The sequence below is a fragment of the Narcine bancroftii genome, chromosome 3 (genome assembly GCF_036971445.1).
Source record: "Narcine bancroftii isolate sNarBan1 chromosome 3, sNarBan1.hap1, whole genome shotgun sequence".
Taxonomy (NCBI): Eukaryota; Metazoa; Chordata; class Chondrichthyes; order Torpediniformes; family Narcinidae; genus Narcine; species Narcine bancroftii.
In genome coordinates this window covers 229,724,753-229,743,783 of record NC_091471.1, presented here as the reverse complement: position 1 = coordinate 229,743,783, position 19,031 = coordinate 229,724,753, and the positions used below count along the sequence as shown (strand labels likewise).

Sequence of the window (19,031 nt, the reverse complement as noted above, 5' to 3'; positions counted from 1 at the left end):
TCTTTCCAATGTTCTATGTCTTCCTGCAATTTCTTTATTAGTGGCTGATTATTTAGTTTATCGAGGTGGCTTAAGTTATTATCTAACCTAATACCTAGGTATTGGATTGCTTGTGTTTCCCTTTTAAATTATGATTCTTTTTTAAATTCTGTATAATCTCTGTTACTCATTGGCATCACTTCACTTTTATTTGCATTGATCTTGTACCCCAATATTTCTCCATACTCCTTCAATTTTTTTTTTTTTTTTTTTCTCCTTCAATTTCTTATGTAATTCTTTTATTGATATTTCTGGTTCTGTTAAGAACACTATTATGTCATCTGCAAATAAACTGATTTTATACTCCCTCTCCTTTATTTTTATCCCTTTTATTTTATTTTCTGTTCTTATCAGTTCTGCCAATGGTTCTATTGCTAAAGCGAACTGTGAGGGGGATAATAGACACCACTGTCCAGTTGACCTACTTAATTTAAATTGGTTTGATACATATCCATTTACTGTTACCTTCGCCAATGGCCCATTATATAATGCTTTAATCCAATTAATATAATTTTCTGGTAGATTGAACCTCTGTAATACTGTAAATAAAAAAAATTCCATTCTACTCTGTCAAAGGCTTTTTCTGTGTCTAAAGCAACAGCCACTGTTGGCTTCTTATTTCATTGAACTGCATGAATTAGATTAATAAGTTTACAGATATTATCCGCTATTCATCTTTTCTTAATAAATCCAGTTTGATCTTGTTTTACTATTTTTGGAAAACAATCGGCCAATCTGTATGCTAATAATTTTGCTATTATCTTATAATCTGAATTAAGTAGAGATATTGGTGTATATGATGCTGGTGTTAGTGGATCCTTCCCCATCTTTGGTATTACTGTAATTATTGCTGTCTTACACGAATCTGGCAAGTTTTGTGTTTCTTCTATCTGGTTCATTACTTCCAGGAGAGGAGGAATTAATAACTCTTTAAATGTTTTATAGAATTCTATTGGGAATCCATCCTTTCCAGCTTTTTTAATATATCCTATAATCCCTCTATTTCAAATGTTTTTTTCAGTTTGTTTTGTTCCTCTTCTTGCAATTTCAGCAGTTCAATTTTAGCTAAAAACTCTTCTATTTTATCATCTTTCCCCTTGTTTTCAGTTTGGTATAATTGTTCATAAAATTCCTTAAAATTCTCATTAATCTCTATTGGGTTATATGCAATTTGTTTGTCCTTTTTCCTTGATGCTAATACAGTTCTTTTAGCTTGTTCTGTTTTAATTTGCCAGGCTAATATTTTGTGTTTTTTTTTCCCAGTTTGTGATACTTTTGCTTTATTTTCATTATGTTCTTCTCCACCTTGTAGGTTTGTAATGTTTCATATTTTTTTTGTCTGCCAATTCTCTCCTTTTCGTTATATCATCCCTTTTTACTAATTCCTTTTCTGTACTTACTATCTCCCTTTCCAACTGCTCTATTTCCCGATTGTAGTCCTTTTTCATCTTAGTCACATATTATCTGCCCTCTAATGAAGGCTTTCATTGCGTCCCATAATATAAATTTGTCTTTCACTGATTCCGTATTTATTTCAAAATGTTTAAATTTGGCATTCAATAAACTCTCTGAATTCCTGCCTTTTAAGTAGCATGGATTTTAACCTCCATCTATATGTTCTTGGTGGGTTGTCCTCCAGTTCTATTGCTAATAACAGGGGTAAATGATCAGATAGTAATCTAGCTTTATATTCAGTTTTCCTAACTCTCCCTTGAATATGGGCCAACAACAAAAAACATAAATCCTTGAGTATGTTTTATGCCTACTTGAATAATATGGGTATTCCTTCTCTCTTGGGTGCTGCCTCCTCCATATATCCACAAGTTTAATTTCTTGCATTGATTTAACCATAAATTTGGCCACTTTATTCTTTTTGCTCGTCTTTTGTCCAGTTTTATCCAACACTGGATCCAAATTAAGGTTAAAATCCCCTCCTATCAATATATTTTCTTGTGTATCTACAATCTTCAAAAAAATATCTTGCATAAACTTTTGAATCTCCTCATTAGGTGCATATATATTGAGCAAATTCCAAAATTCTGTATATATCTGACATTTTATCATTACATACTTCCCTGCTGGATCTATTATTTCCTCCTCTATTTTGATTGGTACATTTTTATTAATTAACATAGCTACACCTCTAGCTTTTGAATTATATGATGCTGCCGCTATGTGTCCTACCCAGTCTCTCTTTAATTTGTTATGTTCAACTTCAGTTAGATGCTTTTCCTGCACAAATGCTATATCTGTTTATTCTTTTTTCAGTAAATTTAATACAGCAAAATTGATCCTATGCAAAAAAAAAGGTTAAAAATTCATGTTAAGACATCCAGCTGTTTTAATTTGGTTTATGTATTCCATTACTGTTTATAGTCATATAGTTCAACGTGGCCACCTCATTTACACCTCATTTCTGCTTTCTCACCACCATCCCCCTTTTCATCTCAGTTTTCCCTTTTTAAACTCAAATATATGACAACATATTTAAAGCATAAAATACTCCAACAACTCCCACATCCAATATTCCCTTAACCCCAAATATTCCCCCCGAGTGGCCCCTTATCCCTTGCCGGGCAACCACAACTCCCCTTTCCATTTGGATTGCGAACCTGCTCGCAAGCGTCAACTGATTTCGCAGTGAGTTATTCTCTCCCCCCACACATTTAAACAAAAACACATATAACAAAGTTCTTTTTTCCCCCGACTTCCTTCCTTCCCTTCTCTTTAGCTTCTTTAGTTCTTTACATATACATTGTTTTTACATATTTATATACATTTTATCGCCATTCTTCATTCTTAATACATCTTTTCATCTCTCCTTCTGTCCTGCAAGCGTTCTGAAAATTCTTGTGCTTCCTCCAGATCCGAGAACAGTCTGTTTTGCTCCCCGGGGATAAATATTTTAAGCACAGCTGGATGTCTTAACATGAATTTTTAACCTTTTTTTTTTGCATAGGATCAATTTTGCTGTATAAAACTCCTTCCTTTTTTTATGAGTTCAAAATTTATCTCTGGGTAAAAAAAATTTTTTGACCCTTGTATTCCAATGGTTTATTGTCTTCTCTAATTTTATTCCTTGCCCGCTCCAGTATATTTTCTCTTGTCATATATTTCAAAAAGTTTACTAAAATGGATCTTGGTTTTTGATGTGTCTGTAGTTTTGGAACTAGTATTCTGTGTGCCCTTTCTAATTCCATTCCTTCCTTCATATCTGTGCTTTCTTCATCTTCCTTTAGGCCCACTATTTTTATGTTATTTCGCCTACTATAATTTTCCAACATATCAATTTTCTGAGCTAACAACTCTTCTGTCTAATTTTTTAAAATCACTTTCTTCCAATTTTCCTCTGAAGTAATTTACTTCCATTTCTACAGCCATTTCTCGTGTTTCCACATTTTCTACTCTTTTCCCCATTTCTGTCATGACTAGTTCTAATCTTTATATTTTATCTTGTGTTCTTTTCATTTTTCTTTTAATTGCACTAAATTCTAATGACAACCATTCTTTTAATGCTCTCATTTGTTCTTCAAAAAAAGTTTTATCCATATACTGTCCATCTGTTTTACCTTCTATCTCTCTGTGAAGAGCTTGATCTTCTTCTTCCTCATCTTGTGTCTGTACCTGTGTTTGTCTCTTCTTCTTTGTATCTGTGTCTCTTCTGATTTTTCTGATGAGTAGCTTGTCTCACTTTGTCGGGTCTCTTCTTGCTTGGCCTCTTGCTGTTGGTCCTCTTCTGAGCTGCTCATCTGTCAAGCCTCCTGCTGCTGCTCCTCTTTCCGTTCACCCCATCGACTTTCTTTCTCATCTAGTACTTCACTCCCTCTCCTGCCGCTTTCCTCATCTTCCAGCTGAGGGCCCTGGCGTCGGGCGTCCCTCAGCTGGCTGCGTCGTGGTTGTCCGCTTCTCAGCTGAGCCCCCCACCCGTCGGTGTTTTCCTTTACCTTAAGTTGCGCACTTTTGTTTGGCTCAGAGAGCCATTTTTGCAGTCCACCGGTCGGGTGGGGGGAGGGTCATGACTCCGCAGGGCCGACACCAACCTCGGAGATCAGGCGCTCTTCTCCACCATGGCTCCCTGTTCCTTCGTGCAGATAAGGCCTTCTCCTTTCTTTTCCAATGTCTTTTTTCCCCCATTGTTTTTATTTTCCTTCTTAGGTGCCATTTTCTTTCTCTTCTCTGCAACTTTATCTTTTATTTCTCATATTTTGTATTTATTGAACTTTGTCTTTTCAATCAGTCTTGCTGACGAAACTTGTCCCCTTCAGGGTTCTCCAGATGATCCTCTTTCTTTCAGGTCACCTTTCACACTCCCAGTCTTCTTCTTCGACCAGGCAGCCTTTCAAACTTTGTAGCTTGTCCTTCTTGAACTGATTTCTGTCTCCTCTCTCGGTTTCACACCCTCCCTCTCTGAGAGCAAAACAGTTCTCTTCTACCTGCAAAGATCACATGTTCTCCCAGGCAAGCTGTTGTCGATACTTTATTGCCTCCTGCAAAAGTCCTGCAAATATTCTGTTTTAAAATGTGTGTGCAAGCTGCTCTAACTACTCTGTCACACCTTCCCCCTTTAAAGGGAATTTTAACTCTAGTTAAAATTCAGTTATAACTATCTTAAATTAATTAAAGAGATAACAATACACAAAATACATGTTATAGTACAATATACATGTTATAGTACAGTAAGATATTGTTAATTTGCAGATCATATTCTTGTAATATCAAATTTCAGTTTAACAATCTTCTGTTTTTATTGTTCATTTTATTCAAAAACACCAGAGGATTGTGGTCAGTGAATATAACAATTGGTTCATGAGAGATACCAAGATACACATCAAAATTCTGCAGAGCAAATGTGATAGCCAACAATTCTTTTTCAATAATGGAATAGTTCTTTTGATGAACATTGAATTTCTGTGAAAAGTAGGCAACTGGATGGTCAATTTCATTATGTTTTTGCAATAAAATTGCACCTGCTACTCCCTCACTGGCATCCACTGCTGCAGAAAATGGTCTGTCAAAGTCAGGAGATTTTAAACACAGGGCAATGGCATAGCATCTCCTTTAAATTTTCTAAAGCTGCCTGACAATCTTTAGTCCACGTAAATTTTTTTCTCCTTTCTTCAGATTAGTTAAAGGAACAGCAACCTGAGCAAAATTTCCTATAATATCCTGCCATTTCTTGCCATTGGGAGTAGGAAACTCAGAAATTGCATTCACCGTATCTTGAATAGGTGCAACTTTGTGATGGCCAACTACATAACCCAAGTATGTTACCGTGGCATTTGCAAATTGACTCTTTGCTAAATTAACAGTTAAGTTTGCTTTGGATAATCTTGTAATTTGTCCAATTGACTTAGATGTTCTTCCCATGTGTCACTTTTTGTGACCAAGTCATCAATATAAGCATATGTATGAGTTAACCCTTGGATAACTGAATTAATCATCCTCTGGAATGTTGTGGGGACTTATTTCATGCCAAAAGGTTACATATTGTACTCATATAAACCGGATGCAGTTACAACAGCTGAAATATTCTTTCCTCTCTCAGGTAAAGGCACGCACCAGTAACCCTTCAACAAATCCAACTTAGTAAGAAATTTAGCTTTGCCTATTTTATCAATACATCTATTCTTGGAAGAGGACAAGCATCTGTTTTAGTTACTGAATTAACCTTCCTTTAATCCATACAGAACCTAACAGTTCCATCTGGTTTTGGTACCAGAATATACGGAGAACTCAAATCTGAGTTCAAAGGTCTAATAATCTCATCCCTCAACATATATTCCACCTCCTGATCCATGATTTTACTCTTTTGAATATTTATTCTATATGGGTGCTGTTTTATGGGATTTACTTCTCCAACATCTACATCATGGTAAATCACTGATGTCCTTTTTGGAACATCAGGGAACAAATTTATGTATTTCAAAAGTAATTCTTTCAACTGCATCTGCTCTTGTAACTTAAGATGGCCTAACTTTTCTTCCAAATTTTCCAAAATTGTTGAGTTAGCCAGGCGCACAGGAACCATGGTTTCTTTAAGGTTACCCTCACAAGATTCTGTTTCCATAATCTTATGATCCACCACTTCCTCTACTCTGTCAACAGCCAACACCTCTGATACAGATTGTTCTCAACTACCCTTATTCTCGTAATAAGGTTTCAACATATTTATGTGACAAGCATGAGTTTTATACCTTCCAATTTGAGTGTTAACAACATAGTTAACATCATTCAGTTTTAATTTAATTGTGTATGGTCCAGAAAATCTAGCTTTCAAAGGATTGTCATGTGTTGGAAACAAAATCAAAACTTTACTTCCTGTCTTAAAATTTCTCACCTGAGCTTTTCTGTCAAATAAACGCTTCATTTTACCCTGAGCCATTTCCAAATTCTCTTGAGCCAAAGTCCACACTTTTTGTAACCTATCCTTAATCTAGCAAATTCAACAATATATTCTCATTAACCCACTGTTCTTTTATCAACATTAAAGATCCTCTAACTTGATGTACAAACACAATTTCAAAGGCACTAAAACCTAATGACTCCTGCACAGCCTCCCTTGTTGCAAACAACAATAAATGAATACCTTCATCCCAATCTTTTCCATTTTCTGTACATTAAACTCTCATCATATTTTTAAGAGTAGAATGAAATCTTTCCAAGGCTCGCTAAGTTTCAGGATGGTTCGCAGATGAAGTGATCTGTTTTATTCCCAACTCAATCTAAGTGTTGAAACAACCCAGACATAAAGTTAGATCCTTGATCACTTTGGATCTCTTTCAGTAGTTCAAACACTGAAAAATCTTTTCAGAGCCTTTACCACTATTTTGGTTTTAATATTTCTCAGTGGTATAGCCTCAGGAAATCTCGACGCTGCACACACAATTGTTAATTAATACTGGTTATCAGACTTAGTTTTCAACAGGGGACCTATACAATCTAGTTGAAAGGTTCCCTAGTGAAAGGTTCCCCAAAAACAGGAATAGGTTGTAATGGAGCCACTGGAGGACCCTGGTTAGGTTTCCCCACAACCTGACAAATGTGACATGTCCGGCACAAATTTACAACCTCCTCCCTCAAACCAGACCAGAAAAATTACTCCAAGATGACCACCCAAAGGTGTACTGTGGGTTAGATCTAATAGTTCCTTTCGGTAATTTCTAGGAACAACCACCTGATGATCATTAAGAGGAATATTCATTAAGAGGAATATCCCTGTCCTTCATTAAGAGGAATATCAAGACTTCTCCATTTTTTCATCAACACTTCACCTTTTAAGTAATATCCACAAGCCATTTCTTTAATCTCCTGTTCAGTTACTGCTTTCTCCCTTAAGATAACAAGATCTACATCTATTTCCTGTTGCTGAATTAACTCTTTCCTTGACAAAGAGAAATCTTCACTCTCACAATGACCCTGTTCTTTCAAAAGTACTTCAGAAGTATTGAGCAAATCTCTATCAAATGGATCTTCTTCAGCTGTCATCATTTCCTTAGTCACAGACCTAGTTACCGCACATGCAGGGTATATCTCACCATCCTCTCTAACCACATCCTTACTTGGCTGATTTGTCAATCTTAAAACTGACCCAACTTTATCCTCTGCCAAATCATTCCCCAACAAAAAAGAACACCCTGCATGGGTAACTTTGGAATTACTTCTACAACAGGTCCTTTGACTAATTCTGAATTTAGCACAACCTAGCTCTACTTCACCTCCAACACCTTTAATCAAAGTTGTCTCCCCTGTGTCAGTCCTTTGATCCACAGTTAAAACACTTCCCAACAACAACAGCCCCAGTATCTCCAAGAATTTTAACTGGAATCTGTGGTTCTCCCTCCTTTACTCTGACACAAAAGGCTTGAAAACATCCATGACCTCCTTACCAGGTTTGGCACCTCTGCTCTCCTTAAATTCCTCACAAAGATCAGCGTATACAGAGCCGTTGTCATACCCACACTCCTGTTCGGCTCCGAATCATGGGTCCTTTACCGGCATCACCTACTGCTCCTAGAACGCTTCCACCAGCGTTGTCTCCGCTCCATCCTCAACATTCATTGGAGCGACTTCATCTCCAACATCGAAGTACTAGAGATGGCAGAGGCCGACAGCATCAAGTCCACGCTGCTGAAGATCAAACTGCGCTGGGTAGGTCACGTCTCCAAAATGGAGGACCATCACCTTCCCAAGATCGTGTTATATGGCGAGCTCTCCACTGGCCACAGAGACAGAGGTGCACCAAAGAGGTACAAGGACTGCCTAAAGAAATCTCTTGGTGCCTGCCACATTGACCACCGCCAGTGAGCTGATATCGGCTCAAACCGTGCATCTTGGCGCCTCTCAGTTCGGCGGGCAGCAACCTCCTTTGAAGAAGACCGCAGAGCCCACCTCACTGTCAAAAGACAAAGGAGGAAAAACCCAACACCCAACCCCAACCAACCAATTTTCCCTTGCAACCGTGTCTGCCTGTCCTGCATCAGACTTGTCAGCCACAAACGAGCCTGCAGCTGACGTGGACATTACCCCTCCATAAATCTTCGTCCGCGAAGCCAAGCCAAAGAAAAAAAAGTCAAACCTGTTTTTCTCTTTTTTTTCCAAAACTAGACAATTCGCAATCACATGACTAGGTTTCTTATACAAATGCAGAAGTTCTGTCCTTTCTTACCTTTCCTTCATCTTTTAACATTTTCTCCATACTAACCTTCTGAACAGGTTTATTAATCTGTTCCACATTAGCTCTCTGAAAATGCCTATTATTCTGGAATGTACTTTTGTGAATCAGAGCAAATTCGTCAGCTAATCTAGCCACTTTGTTGCCACATCTCTCTCATCCAGGTATATAATTTAATCTCCACTGGGGCACACCTTTTAATTTCCTCTATTAGTATTAATTCTCTCAATCTGTCAAAATCATTGTTTATTCCTTTTGAGGTGCACCAATGGTTAAAACACACAGGTTTCTTCAGAGCAAAATCCACATAAGACTGATTTCATGTTTTCACCAAACTCCTAAATTTTTGCCTATATGCCCCTGGAACCAACTCCTAAGCTTTCAATACTGCTTGCTTAACAGTATCATAATTCACCACTTGCTCTGCAGTCAAGCTGCAGTATGCAATTTGTGCTTTTCCTTTCAATACACTTTGAAGCAGAAAAGGCCATTTTTCTTTTGGCCACCTTGAGCTCTCAGCAAATTTTTTTAAAAGTTGAAAATATGTATCTATATCTCCCTCACCAAAAGGATTTACCTCTCTACTAGCCAAAAACCTCTCCCCAGGAGTTAGAGTCTCATCTCTCTTACCTTTCTCTATCTCCATTCTTAACTTCTCTCATTGAAACTTTTCAGCCAACTCTAACATATATTTCCATTTTCTCTCAGCCTCTGCTCTTTGCTTTTCAGCTTCATATTGTTGTCTCTGCAACTCTAAATAACATTTCTCTCTTTCTTCCTCCACCCTCAATTTCTCCAATTCCAATTCAAAAGATCTATTCTCTGGAAAATTTTCTAAGTCTTCCTGAACAGATTTTCCTTCACTTATATAATATTTCACTACAATCCTCCGTATTTGTACTTTTCTCATCCAATATTTAACTTCAGCAATATTCAAAGCCTTGGAAATAGCCATCAGTTCCTCTTTTCTCATGCTCTGCATGTGATGGTTGCAACAAAAATGTATCCACATCCATTGCTACTGTTTTTCCAAAGGCACCAGCTTTAAGTTAGCATGCAAAAATTCCAGACATAGCTTGCAAACAAAAAAACCCAATCAACTAACAAATCTGTTCAAATGTTAGAGTCCAGAGGACCCCTAAAACCAGCAGCAATATATATGCACAACAACACAGGCTTACTTAAACAAAAGTCATTTTTAATTATATTTGAACAAGAAAATAGAATTAAACTTTAACTTATTACTTAACCTACTTACTTAACCTAACTACTTAATTCCCCCCTCTAATACTAAGCGCAGGTGTGTGCAATGTATATTTAAGATTAGAAAAGTTCTTTGGTTTACAGTCCAATCTCACTGGTTGCAGGCAATTCTTGTACTGTGCACAGAAGTTAACATTATCGAAGTTCACTAGTCTTTGGTGCTTAACAGGCAAATGGTTACCACTCAGGAGGGTTCTTGCTGGTGTTTAGAGAGAGATTCCTTTTCCAGGACATCCACAACTGATTCCTTCTCAATCAGTCTTGCTGACAAAATTTGCCTTCTTCAGGGTTCTCCAGATGATCCTCTTTCTTTCAGGTCACCATTCACACCGCCAGTCTTCTCCTTCGACCAGGCAGCCTTTCAAACTTTGCCATCTTGTCCTTCTTGAACTGATTTCTGTCTCCTCTCTCGGTTTCACACCCTCCCTCTCTGAGAGCAAAACAGTTCTCCTCTGACTGCAAAGATAACATGCTCTCCCAGGCAAGCTGTTGTCCATTTTTTATTGCCTCCTGCAAAAAACATTCTGCAGAAATCCTGCAAATATTCTGTGTTTTAAAATGTGTGTGTGCAAGCTGCTCTAACAATTCCTCCCAAACCACCTCTAAATACTCTGTCACAACCCTCTGGTGGGTCAGCAATTAGGAAGTCTGGGTGAAACCATTTCCATACTTAGTACAGATGAACAACCTCTCGCTGGTGTGGACCCACTGTGGGTCAGCAGCTCAGAGTACTGGATGAGGTCTTTCTGCACTCAGAGCTGGTGAACATCTTATCCCCAGTGTGGATCTGTTGGTGGATCAGTATGCCATAGGACCAGGCAAACCCCTTTCTGCACTTGGGCAGGCAAACAGCATCTACCTGTTGTGAACCTGCTGATGGATCAAGAGGTTGAAGGACTGGGTGAAGCCATTCCTGAACTCAGGGCAGACAAATGGCCTCTCCCTAGTGTGGACCTGCTGGTGTCTCAGCAGGTCACAGACCTGGGTGAAGCCCTTGTCACATAGCGCAGTTGAAGGGCCTCTCAAGTGAATCTGGTGTATGGTTGCAGCGGTGTCTCTGAAGGGAAGTCAACCAGGTAAAGCCCTTCTTGCATTCAGGGCAGAAAAATGGCCTCTCCCCAGTGTGGATCCGCTGGTGTCTCAGCAAGTCGGATGACTGGGTGAAGCCCTTCCTGCACTCAGAACAGGTGAATGGCCTCTCCCCAGCATGGACCTGCTGATGTGCCAGCAGGTGGGAAGTCTGGGTGAAGCCTTTGTCACACTCAGGGCAGGTGAAGGGCCTCTCAAGTGAATCCGGTGTATGGATGCAGCGGTGTTTCTTAAGGGAAATCAACCTGGTAAAGCCCTTCTTGCATTCAGTGCAGACAAACGGCCTCTCTCCGGTGTGGATCTGCTGGTGGGTCTGCAAGTGGGAAGATTGGATAAAGCCCTTCCCACACTCAGGGCAGGTGAATGGCCTCTCCCCGGTGTGGACCCGCAGATGTGCCAGCAGGTGGGAAGTCTGGGTGAAGCCTTTGCCACACTCGGGGCAGGTGAAGGGCCTTTCAAGGGCATCCGGTGTATGGACACAGCAGTGTCTCTTAAGGGAGGTCAAACAGGTAAAGGCCTTCTCGCATTCAGGGCAGACAAACGGCCTCTCTCCGGTGTGGACCCGATGGTGGGTCTGCAGGTGGGAAGACTGGATAAAGCCCTTCCCACATTCAGGACAAGTGAAGGGCCTCTCCCCGGTGTGGACCCGCTGGTGTGTTGTTAAGTTACTGGATGTTTTAAAGTTCTTCCCGCAGTTGGAGCACTGAAATGGATTCATCGTTGTGGGGACGAGAGAATGTGACCAGGGGATAAATCAATGCAGTCCTGCCTCAGCCCGATGGAGGCTCCCGGACAGCTGTACAGCGGGTTAAATCCACATCGAGGCTGGGAACTCGGGGAAAACCGACCTCTCGCCGCGCGTTGGAAGCCCCGGAACCGCGGGAGCCCTCCGTTCCGGGACGCGGTGCTGCTGCTCCCGGCGCTGAATCGCCTTCGCTCCCCGACAAGTGTCTTCCCCGCGTTTCTGGCGCTCCAGCGCGTTCAAAGAAACGAGCAGAGAAAGAGGTGACTGCGGGGCAGAGACACGGAAGCAGAACGAACTTCCGCCTTTCTCCGCAGCTTGTGGGCAGCGCGCGTCCTTTATACATTCAGCCAATAAAAGCGCGGAAGAGGAGGGAGCAGACGGCCGCTGGCCTACATTTAAAGGGGTGCATTTTTTCCCTCCCTGGTTGAGACGGGAAAGCCACGGTATTGCAAAGGCGTTTCGGTGCGGGGATCTCCGCATCTGCACACGGAGCAGGGCAGGGCAGGGCAGGGCAGGGGGGGGAGGAGGGGAGGGGAGGGGGGGGAAGGGGGGGTGGAGGGGGAGAGGGATGGGGAGAGGGAGAGGGAGGGGGAAGGGAGGGGGAAGGGGGAGGGGGAAGGGGAAGGGGGAGGGGGAAGGGGGAGGGGGAGGGGGGAGGGGGAAGGGGGGGGAAGGGGAAAGGGGGAGGGGAAAGGGGGGGGAAAGGGGGGGGAGAGGAGGGGGAAAGGAGGGGGAAAGGGGGGGGGAGGGGGGAAGGGGGGGGAAAGGGGGGGGGCACTGGAAGTACCTCAGCAAAATAAAATTAAATTCCCACGAACAATACCACCCACCTTCCTGTCCCCACCCAACAAAACTGCAATGTCCCCAAATATACCTTGACACCCAAACATTACACTAACCAAATACCCTGTCCCTGTCCCTGTAACCCTGCCCTGTCTCTGTAACCCCCTCAGGTCTCCTATACCCCTGTATCCCGAGGTGGGGGGCTTACATTGCAGACAGAGTTTGTGGGTGAGAAAGTTCAATGAGATGGTTGATGACAACTGCACCCGCCTCATTGTCCCCTCCCTCCCTCCACGCTCCCCTCCCTCCCTCCCTCTTCACCAAGCTTTCCCTCCTTGGAGATCCCTCCCTCCCTCCTCACTGCCCCTCTCTACCCTTTCCTTGACTAGAACCCCTTCCCCAACTCACCAATGTGAGCAGTGAGCTGAATCCCTCCTGAGCCATCCGCAATTGGAACATGCTGACTCCTTTCTCTGCTGACCCTGTGGGACAGTGGGGGTCCCTTCATCCCGCTTGGACCCAGATCCTGGGGAATGCTTACCTCCCCCACCCCTTTCTTTGCCCACCTTCCTGTGGAGGAACTCTTTTCCTTGATTGGAGTGGTTCCTATATGCTACATTTGACACCTTACCAATTCCCCATCTGCAGGTCAGGAGTCTTCCCTACTTCTGTGGTGTGCTGTCGCTCAGAAGCAAACACACAAAACCAAAAGAGTGTACAACAGGCTTTATTCACCATAAAACTCCACAGAGCCAGCTGTGAGATGTGCTGCTGTGAGCTCCGAGAGTGATTTCGTAGGGCCTGCTCAGGCTTATATTCTGGAGGGTGATTGACACCTGACTGTGTGGGGCTTGGTCCATTCAGGTCGGCTGATTGACAGCCGGCCAGGTGTTCTCTTGTCCCCATGCTCTTCTGCAGGTATAGTGGTTGCCCCTGCAGTAGGACAGTGGTGTACCACCACATTCACCCCTTTCTTTAAAATTGACCTGGGATGGGGGGGTGGGGGTAGTTGCAGTAAAGCCCCAAACATATATACAATATTTACAGATTAAGACAGTCCGGCAGGCCATCGGAGTCTCTGCGACCGTTGCAGGACTGGCTCCCGGTCACTGGTCGGTGAGGGTCCGGGGCTGGGGGCAGGGGCCGGAGGAGCTGGCATGGTGCTGCATGGAGAGGTGTCCGAGGGGGCCGGGGTTAAGTCGTGTGTATTGCATCAGATGGGTGGGGGGGGGGGCGGGTTCATACCCTATGGTTGTAGCAAGTCCTTGGTGCCCATGGAGGTCTTGAGTGCCCCATAGCTGTTCGGGGTCGGAGGTGTGTGTCAGGCCAGTGGTGTCCTGGCCTGGAAGATACTGTGTTGTGGCGGATGCTCCTGCCCTTGGCAGGTCCCTGGTTGAGACGGTGTCCTCCCTGCCACTGCCGAACCTAACGTAGGCATAGTTGTGCTTCGCATGTAGGAGGAATACCTGCTCGACCAGGGGTTCGGCCTGGTGCACCTGCACACATCTACGCAGGAGCACCAGTCCTGGGGATGTGAGCCATGCCAGGAGGGACGTTACCATCGCCCATCTCCTGGGGAATGAAAACAGGTGTTCGTGAGGGGTTACGTTGGTAGCCGTGCATAGAAGTGACTGAATGGCATGGAGCGCCTCCGGAAGAGCGTCCTGCCAGTATTCTATGGACCACCCTTTTGACTTAAGGGCCAAAAGAACTACCTTCCACTTGCCCATTACCTCTTGGGTTGTAACTAGTCGTGAAACTAGTTACGATGCCACTTGAGGTCAGGTACTGGCGTAATTCCTCACTCATGAACCTAGACCCCCAGTCGCTGTGGATAAATGTGGGGTAGCCAAAATTGGTGAAGATCTGTGTCAGTGCCCTGATGATGGTGGCCGAGGAGGTGTCTGGGCAAGGAATGGCAAAAAGGAAGCGGGAATATTCGTCTCTGACCATGAGGAAATAGATGTTGTGATTCGTGAAAGGCAGGGTCCCTTGAAATCTATGCTGAGGCGCTTGAAGGGTCGAGTGACCTTCACAACATGAGCCTGGGGTGGGTGGAAAAAGCGAGGTTTGCGTTCCGCGCAAACCCAGCATGCCTCAGTCATGGTCCTGACATCCCTGACGGTGTACAGGAGGTTCCAGGACTTGATAAAATGGTATAAACGGGTGACACCCGGGTGGCAGAGGGACTCATGCACTGCCTGCAGCTGGTCATCATGGAGGGTCCAGGAGAGGGTATCGGGAGAGTCGTTACAGTAGTGCTGAGGCAAGATAGAGTGGAGGACTCATCGCTTGAGGCTCTGTGGGTTGAACAAAAAAATACAAAAGGCGAGGATACAAATAATGGTGTGTAGCGGGTGAGCAGTGTAAGAAGCACAGCCACCACGCTGAGGGTCGTTAATGACTGTTTTATTTGAATTTGGCATGTGCCACTTTAAGGGCAGTATTGGTTCAGTCACCATGTGTGATGACGTCACAATCGCTGCCTGGGGCATGCGCCACATGGGAGGTTTGAGTGAGGAAGAAACCCCCAATGGCGCCATGTTCCCAGGGCTGCCCCACCATCTAGCGTCACAAGCGGGGCCGGTTCGCCCTGAGCGAGTGTGCTACCACAAAACCCGCTCCCCCAGAATCGGCTACGTGTCTCGCCGCTTGGGCGGGCGGCCCCGTCGCTTTGGCCTGGCTGTCTGCACTGGCTGCGACATCAGATGGGCCATCTTCAGCGGTCCACCGTGAAAAGTTCCTCCCTCCCCCCAAAGTCCAGTGTGAAGGTTCCGCCAGACCAGTGTAGGACCTAGTACGGACACTCATACGGGCACTGTAGTGGTGCCACTTGCGGTCTGCTCCAAACGAACATGAATTGGGCAGAGTCGAGTATCTTGGGGAGGTAGGCTGGCTGAGTGCCATGGCACGCTGGGAGTGGTGGGGGGCCAGGGAGGCCAGTCTCTGTCAGCAGGTTCGTGTCCCCAGGCGCGGTCAGGTTCCAGGCCAAAGAACTCGTCAGGCAGGGGGAGGTGCACGGTATACCATTTCCAATGCCGAGGCTTGCAGGTCCTCCTTGGGTGCCGCCCTGATCCCAAGGAGGACCTAGGGTAGTTCGTCTGCCCAGTCCGGGCCGGTGAGTCTGGCCATGAGCGAGGACTTAAGGTGCCGGTGGAACCTCTCCACCAAACCATTGGACTGTGGATGGTAGGCTGTGGTGTGGTGGAGCTTGATCCCCCCAGGAGTTTCGCCATTTGGGTCCACAGAGCAGATGTGAACTGGGCACTCCTGTTGCTAGTGATGTGTGCCGGGACCCTGAACTGGGCGCCATTAATGGCTGACCAGGATCCTGGCTCATGTCTCCGCAGAGGCTTCCTTGATGGGGATAGCCTTGGGCCATCTCGTGGCATGGTCCACCACCATGAGTAGGTAACACACCTCCCTGGACACCGGCAAGGGGCCACGACATCTATGTGGATGTGCTGAAACTTGCAAGCTGCCGAGTCGAAGTCCTGGATGGGAGCCTGCATGTGCCAGTGGTCCTTGGAGGTCTGGCACCTGGTGCAGTTCCTGGCCAGCTCCACCACCTCTTTCTTAAGCCCATGCCGCACGAACCGCTCTGCGACCATCTGAACGGTCATCTTTACCACTGGGTGAGCGAGGTCATGTACCAGACTGAAGACTCTCGCTCTCCAGTGCGGTGGGAGTACCGGACATAGCGTACCTGTTGAAATGTCACAGAGCAGCATGTCCAGGCTGTTGGATACTTGGACGTCCTTGAGTGCAAAATCTGAGATGGTGGTCTGCGGGGCTTGCTCTCTGTGGCGGTTCACTGGACCTGGGCTAGTTGTGCGTATCCAACCCAGGGGTGAACGTGTTGATGGCCGGGGGTGAGAGTGCGTCTGCCACCACATTGTCCTTGCCTGCCCTGTGCCAGATGTCAGTAGTGAACTCCGACAGGTACGAGAGGTGGCACTGTTGTCTGGTGGTCCATGGGTTCTTGGTCATCGCCAGTGCCTGGGAGAGGGGCTTGTGGTCTGTGAAGACTGTGAAAGGTCTGCCCTCCAGGAAGTAACGGTAATGGCGGGTGGCCAAGTACAGCGCCAGGAGCTCCCAGTCAAAGGCACTGTATTTGAGCTCTGGCGGTCGCAGCTGCTTGCTGAAAAAGGCCAGTGGGCGTCATTGTCCATCAAGCCATTGTTCCAGGACCCTCCCCCCCAACTGCTGTAGCTGTAGAGAGTGCCATGTGCGCCTCCGGCCATGGGTGCACCAGCAGTGTTGCGCTGGCAAGGGCCTCCTTAGTTGCCATGAATGCCTTGTCCGCCTTTTTCTGCCAGGATTAGGTTTTTTCTTTGGTGGCCATCAGAGCGAACAATGAGCGCATGGTATGGGCAGCCCTGTGGATGAAACGATGGTAAAAGTTCACCATCCCCACAAACTCCTGCAGGCCTTTAAGGGTGGAGGGTTTGGGGAAACATTGAACGGCCGCCATCTTCTCCAGCGCCGGGGCGGTCCCAGCCGCTGAAATGGTATGCCCCAGGAACTGCAGGGACTCCTTGCTGAACTGGCATTTGGCCACGTTGACCATAAGGCCAAAATCTGCCAGCCAGGCAAAGAGGATGCGGAGGTGGGCTTTGTGCTCCTTGCGGTTGCGACTGGCAATCAGTATATCATCCAGGTAGATGAACACAAAGTCCAAGTCCTTTCCCATCATGTCCATGAGGCGCTGGAATGTCTGGGCCACATTTTTTAAGTCAAACAGCATGCGTAGGAACTCAAAGAAGCCCAAGGAGGTGATGATGGCTGTCTTACCCACGTCATCTGGGTGCACCGGGATCTGATAGTATCCCCGCATGAGGTCCACTTTGGAGAAAACCCATGTGCTGTGGAGGTTGGCGAAGTCCTGTATGTGGGGAACCAGGTACCTGTCAGGAGTGGTTCCATTGTTCAACTGACAGTAGTCCCTGCAGAGCCTCCAGCCCCCAGACGATTTCAGGACCATGTGGAGCAGCGATGCCCAGGCACTGTTGAAGCATCAGACAATTCCCAGCTCCTGTAGTCTGGAAAACTCCTCCTTCGCCCGCTGGAGATTTTCGGGCGGCAGCCATCTGGGCCTAGCATACGGCGGGGGGCCTTGCATGGCGATGTGTTGGAAGACCCTAGATTTGGTCAGGGTGGCATTGAAGCATGGTTCCAAGATGGTGGGGAACTCATGGAGGATGTTGGAGAACGTTTCCCTGGTGATGGCTATGGTGGCGATTTCCAGCTTGCAGGCATCTGCCGTGTCCAATCGTACCAAGTGGAACATGCGAATGTTGACCAGCCTCTTGCCCTTCATGTTGACTAGTAGACTGTGAGCCCTCAGGAAGTTGGTCCCCAACATCACGGTGCGCACTGAGGCTAGCACGAACCTCCAGTGGAATTTTTCTTGTTGATCTGGATCTGTGCCCTGCGGGTGCTGTAGGTCTTAATGATGGAGCCATTAGCCACCCACAGGGTTGGACCATGAGATCAGGTGTGAATCTCTAAGGTTGTGGGGGGGTAGGACGCTCAACTCAGCCTCTGTGTCCTCCAGGATGTGGCGGCCGGTGAATTTGTCCGTAACATGAAGGAGGCTGTTCACGTGGCCAGCTGTTGCATCCATTAATGGCGGCTGGCCTGGTCATTTCCCTGAAACCCATAGGGTTGCACTCCCCAGCGCTGATGGTAGAAACACCAGGTCGCCTGGCTCTCCTCCGGCTTGGACTTGGGGATTGCTTGCGGTTGTGTCACCTGGTTTAGGGCTGCCTCGTGCTCCCTCTTTGTTTGCCAGAGGGCATCTGCCCAGGCCGCAACTTTGCATGGGTCCGAGAAATCCTCATCAGTGAGGAGCAGCTGAATGTCCTCTGGCATCTGCTCAAGGAAAATTTGGCGAAAGAGGAAACAGGGCTTGTGGTCCTCCACCAGGGCCAGCATCTCATCCATCAGCACTGAGGGACTGCAGTCTCCAAGCCCGTCCAGGTTCAGGAGCCCGTTGCTGGGGGGTGAGCCCAAATGTTCCCAGTAGCAGGTCTTTGAGGGCGGTGTACTTCCCGCAGCCGGGGGGTGGTGAATGAGGTCGTCCACCCTCGCTGCCATGTCTTGGTCCAGCGCATCACGACATGGTAAAACATCATGGCATCTGTGGAGATGTTTCGAAGCTGGAACTGTGCTTCCGCTTGCCTGAACCATGTCCTTAGGCGGTGGGTCCAGAAGGGGGAAAGCTTGATCGAGATGGCATTAACCTCTGCCGAATCCATGGTTCAGAGTCCAGAAAAACATCTGGGCTCGTTGGGGTCACCAATGTGGTGGGTGAGCAGTATAAGAAGCACAGCCACCACGCTGAGGGTCGTTAACGACTGTTTTATTTGAATTTGGCATGTGCCCCTTTAAGGGCAGCGTTGGTTCAGTCACCACATGCGTGATGATGTTACAATCTCT

At 45.8% G+C, this 19,031-nt stretch overlaps 1 protein-coding gene across 1 annotated transcript in view; it reads right to left on the bottom strand.

Annotated features, from left to right (window-relative positions):
• The window catches only part of LOC138758212 (zinc finger protein 850-like), a 77,304-nt gene extending 65,184 nt beyond the window's left edge, over window positions 1-12,120 (bottom strand). Inside the window, 1 exon segment of the mRNA XM_069926818.1 lies at window positions 11,071-12,120. Coding sequence (XP_069782919.1) covers window positions 11,071-11,780 — 710 coding nt within the window. The 5' untranslated portion in view covers window positions 11,781-12,120.
• Window positions 12,121-19,031: the final 6,911 nt, after the last annotated feature.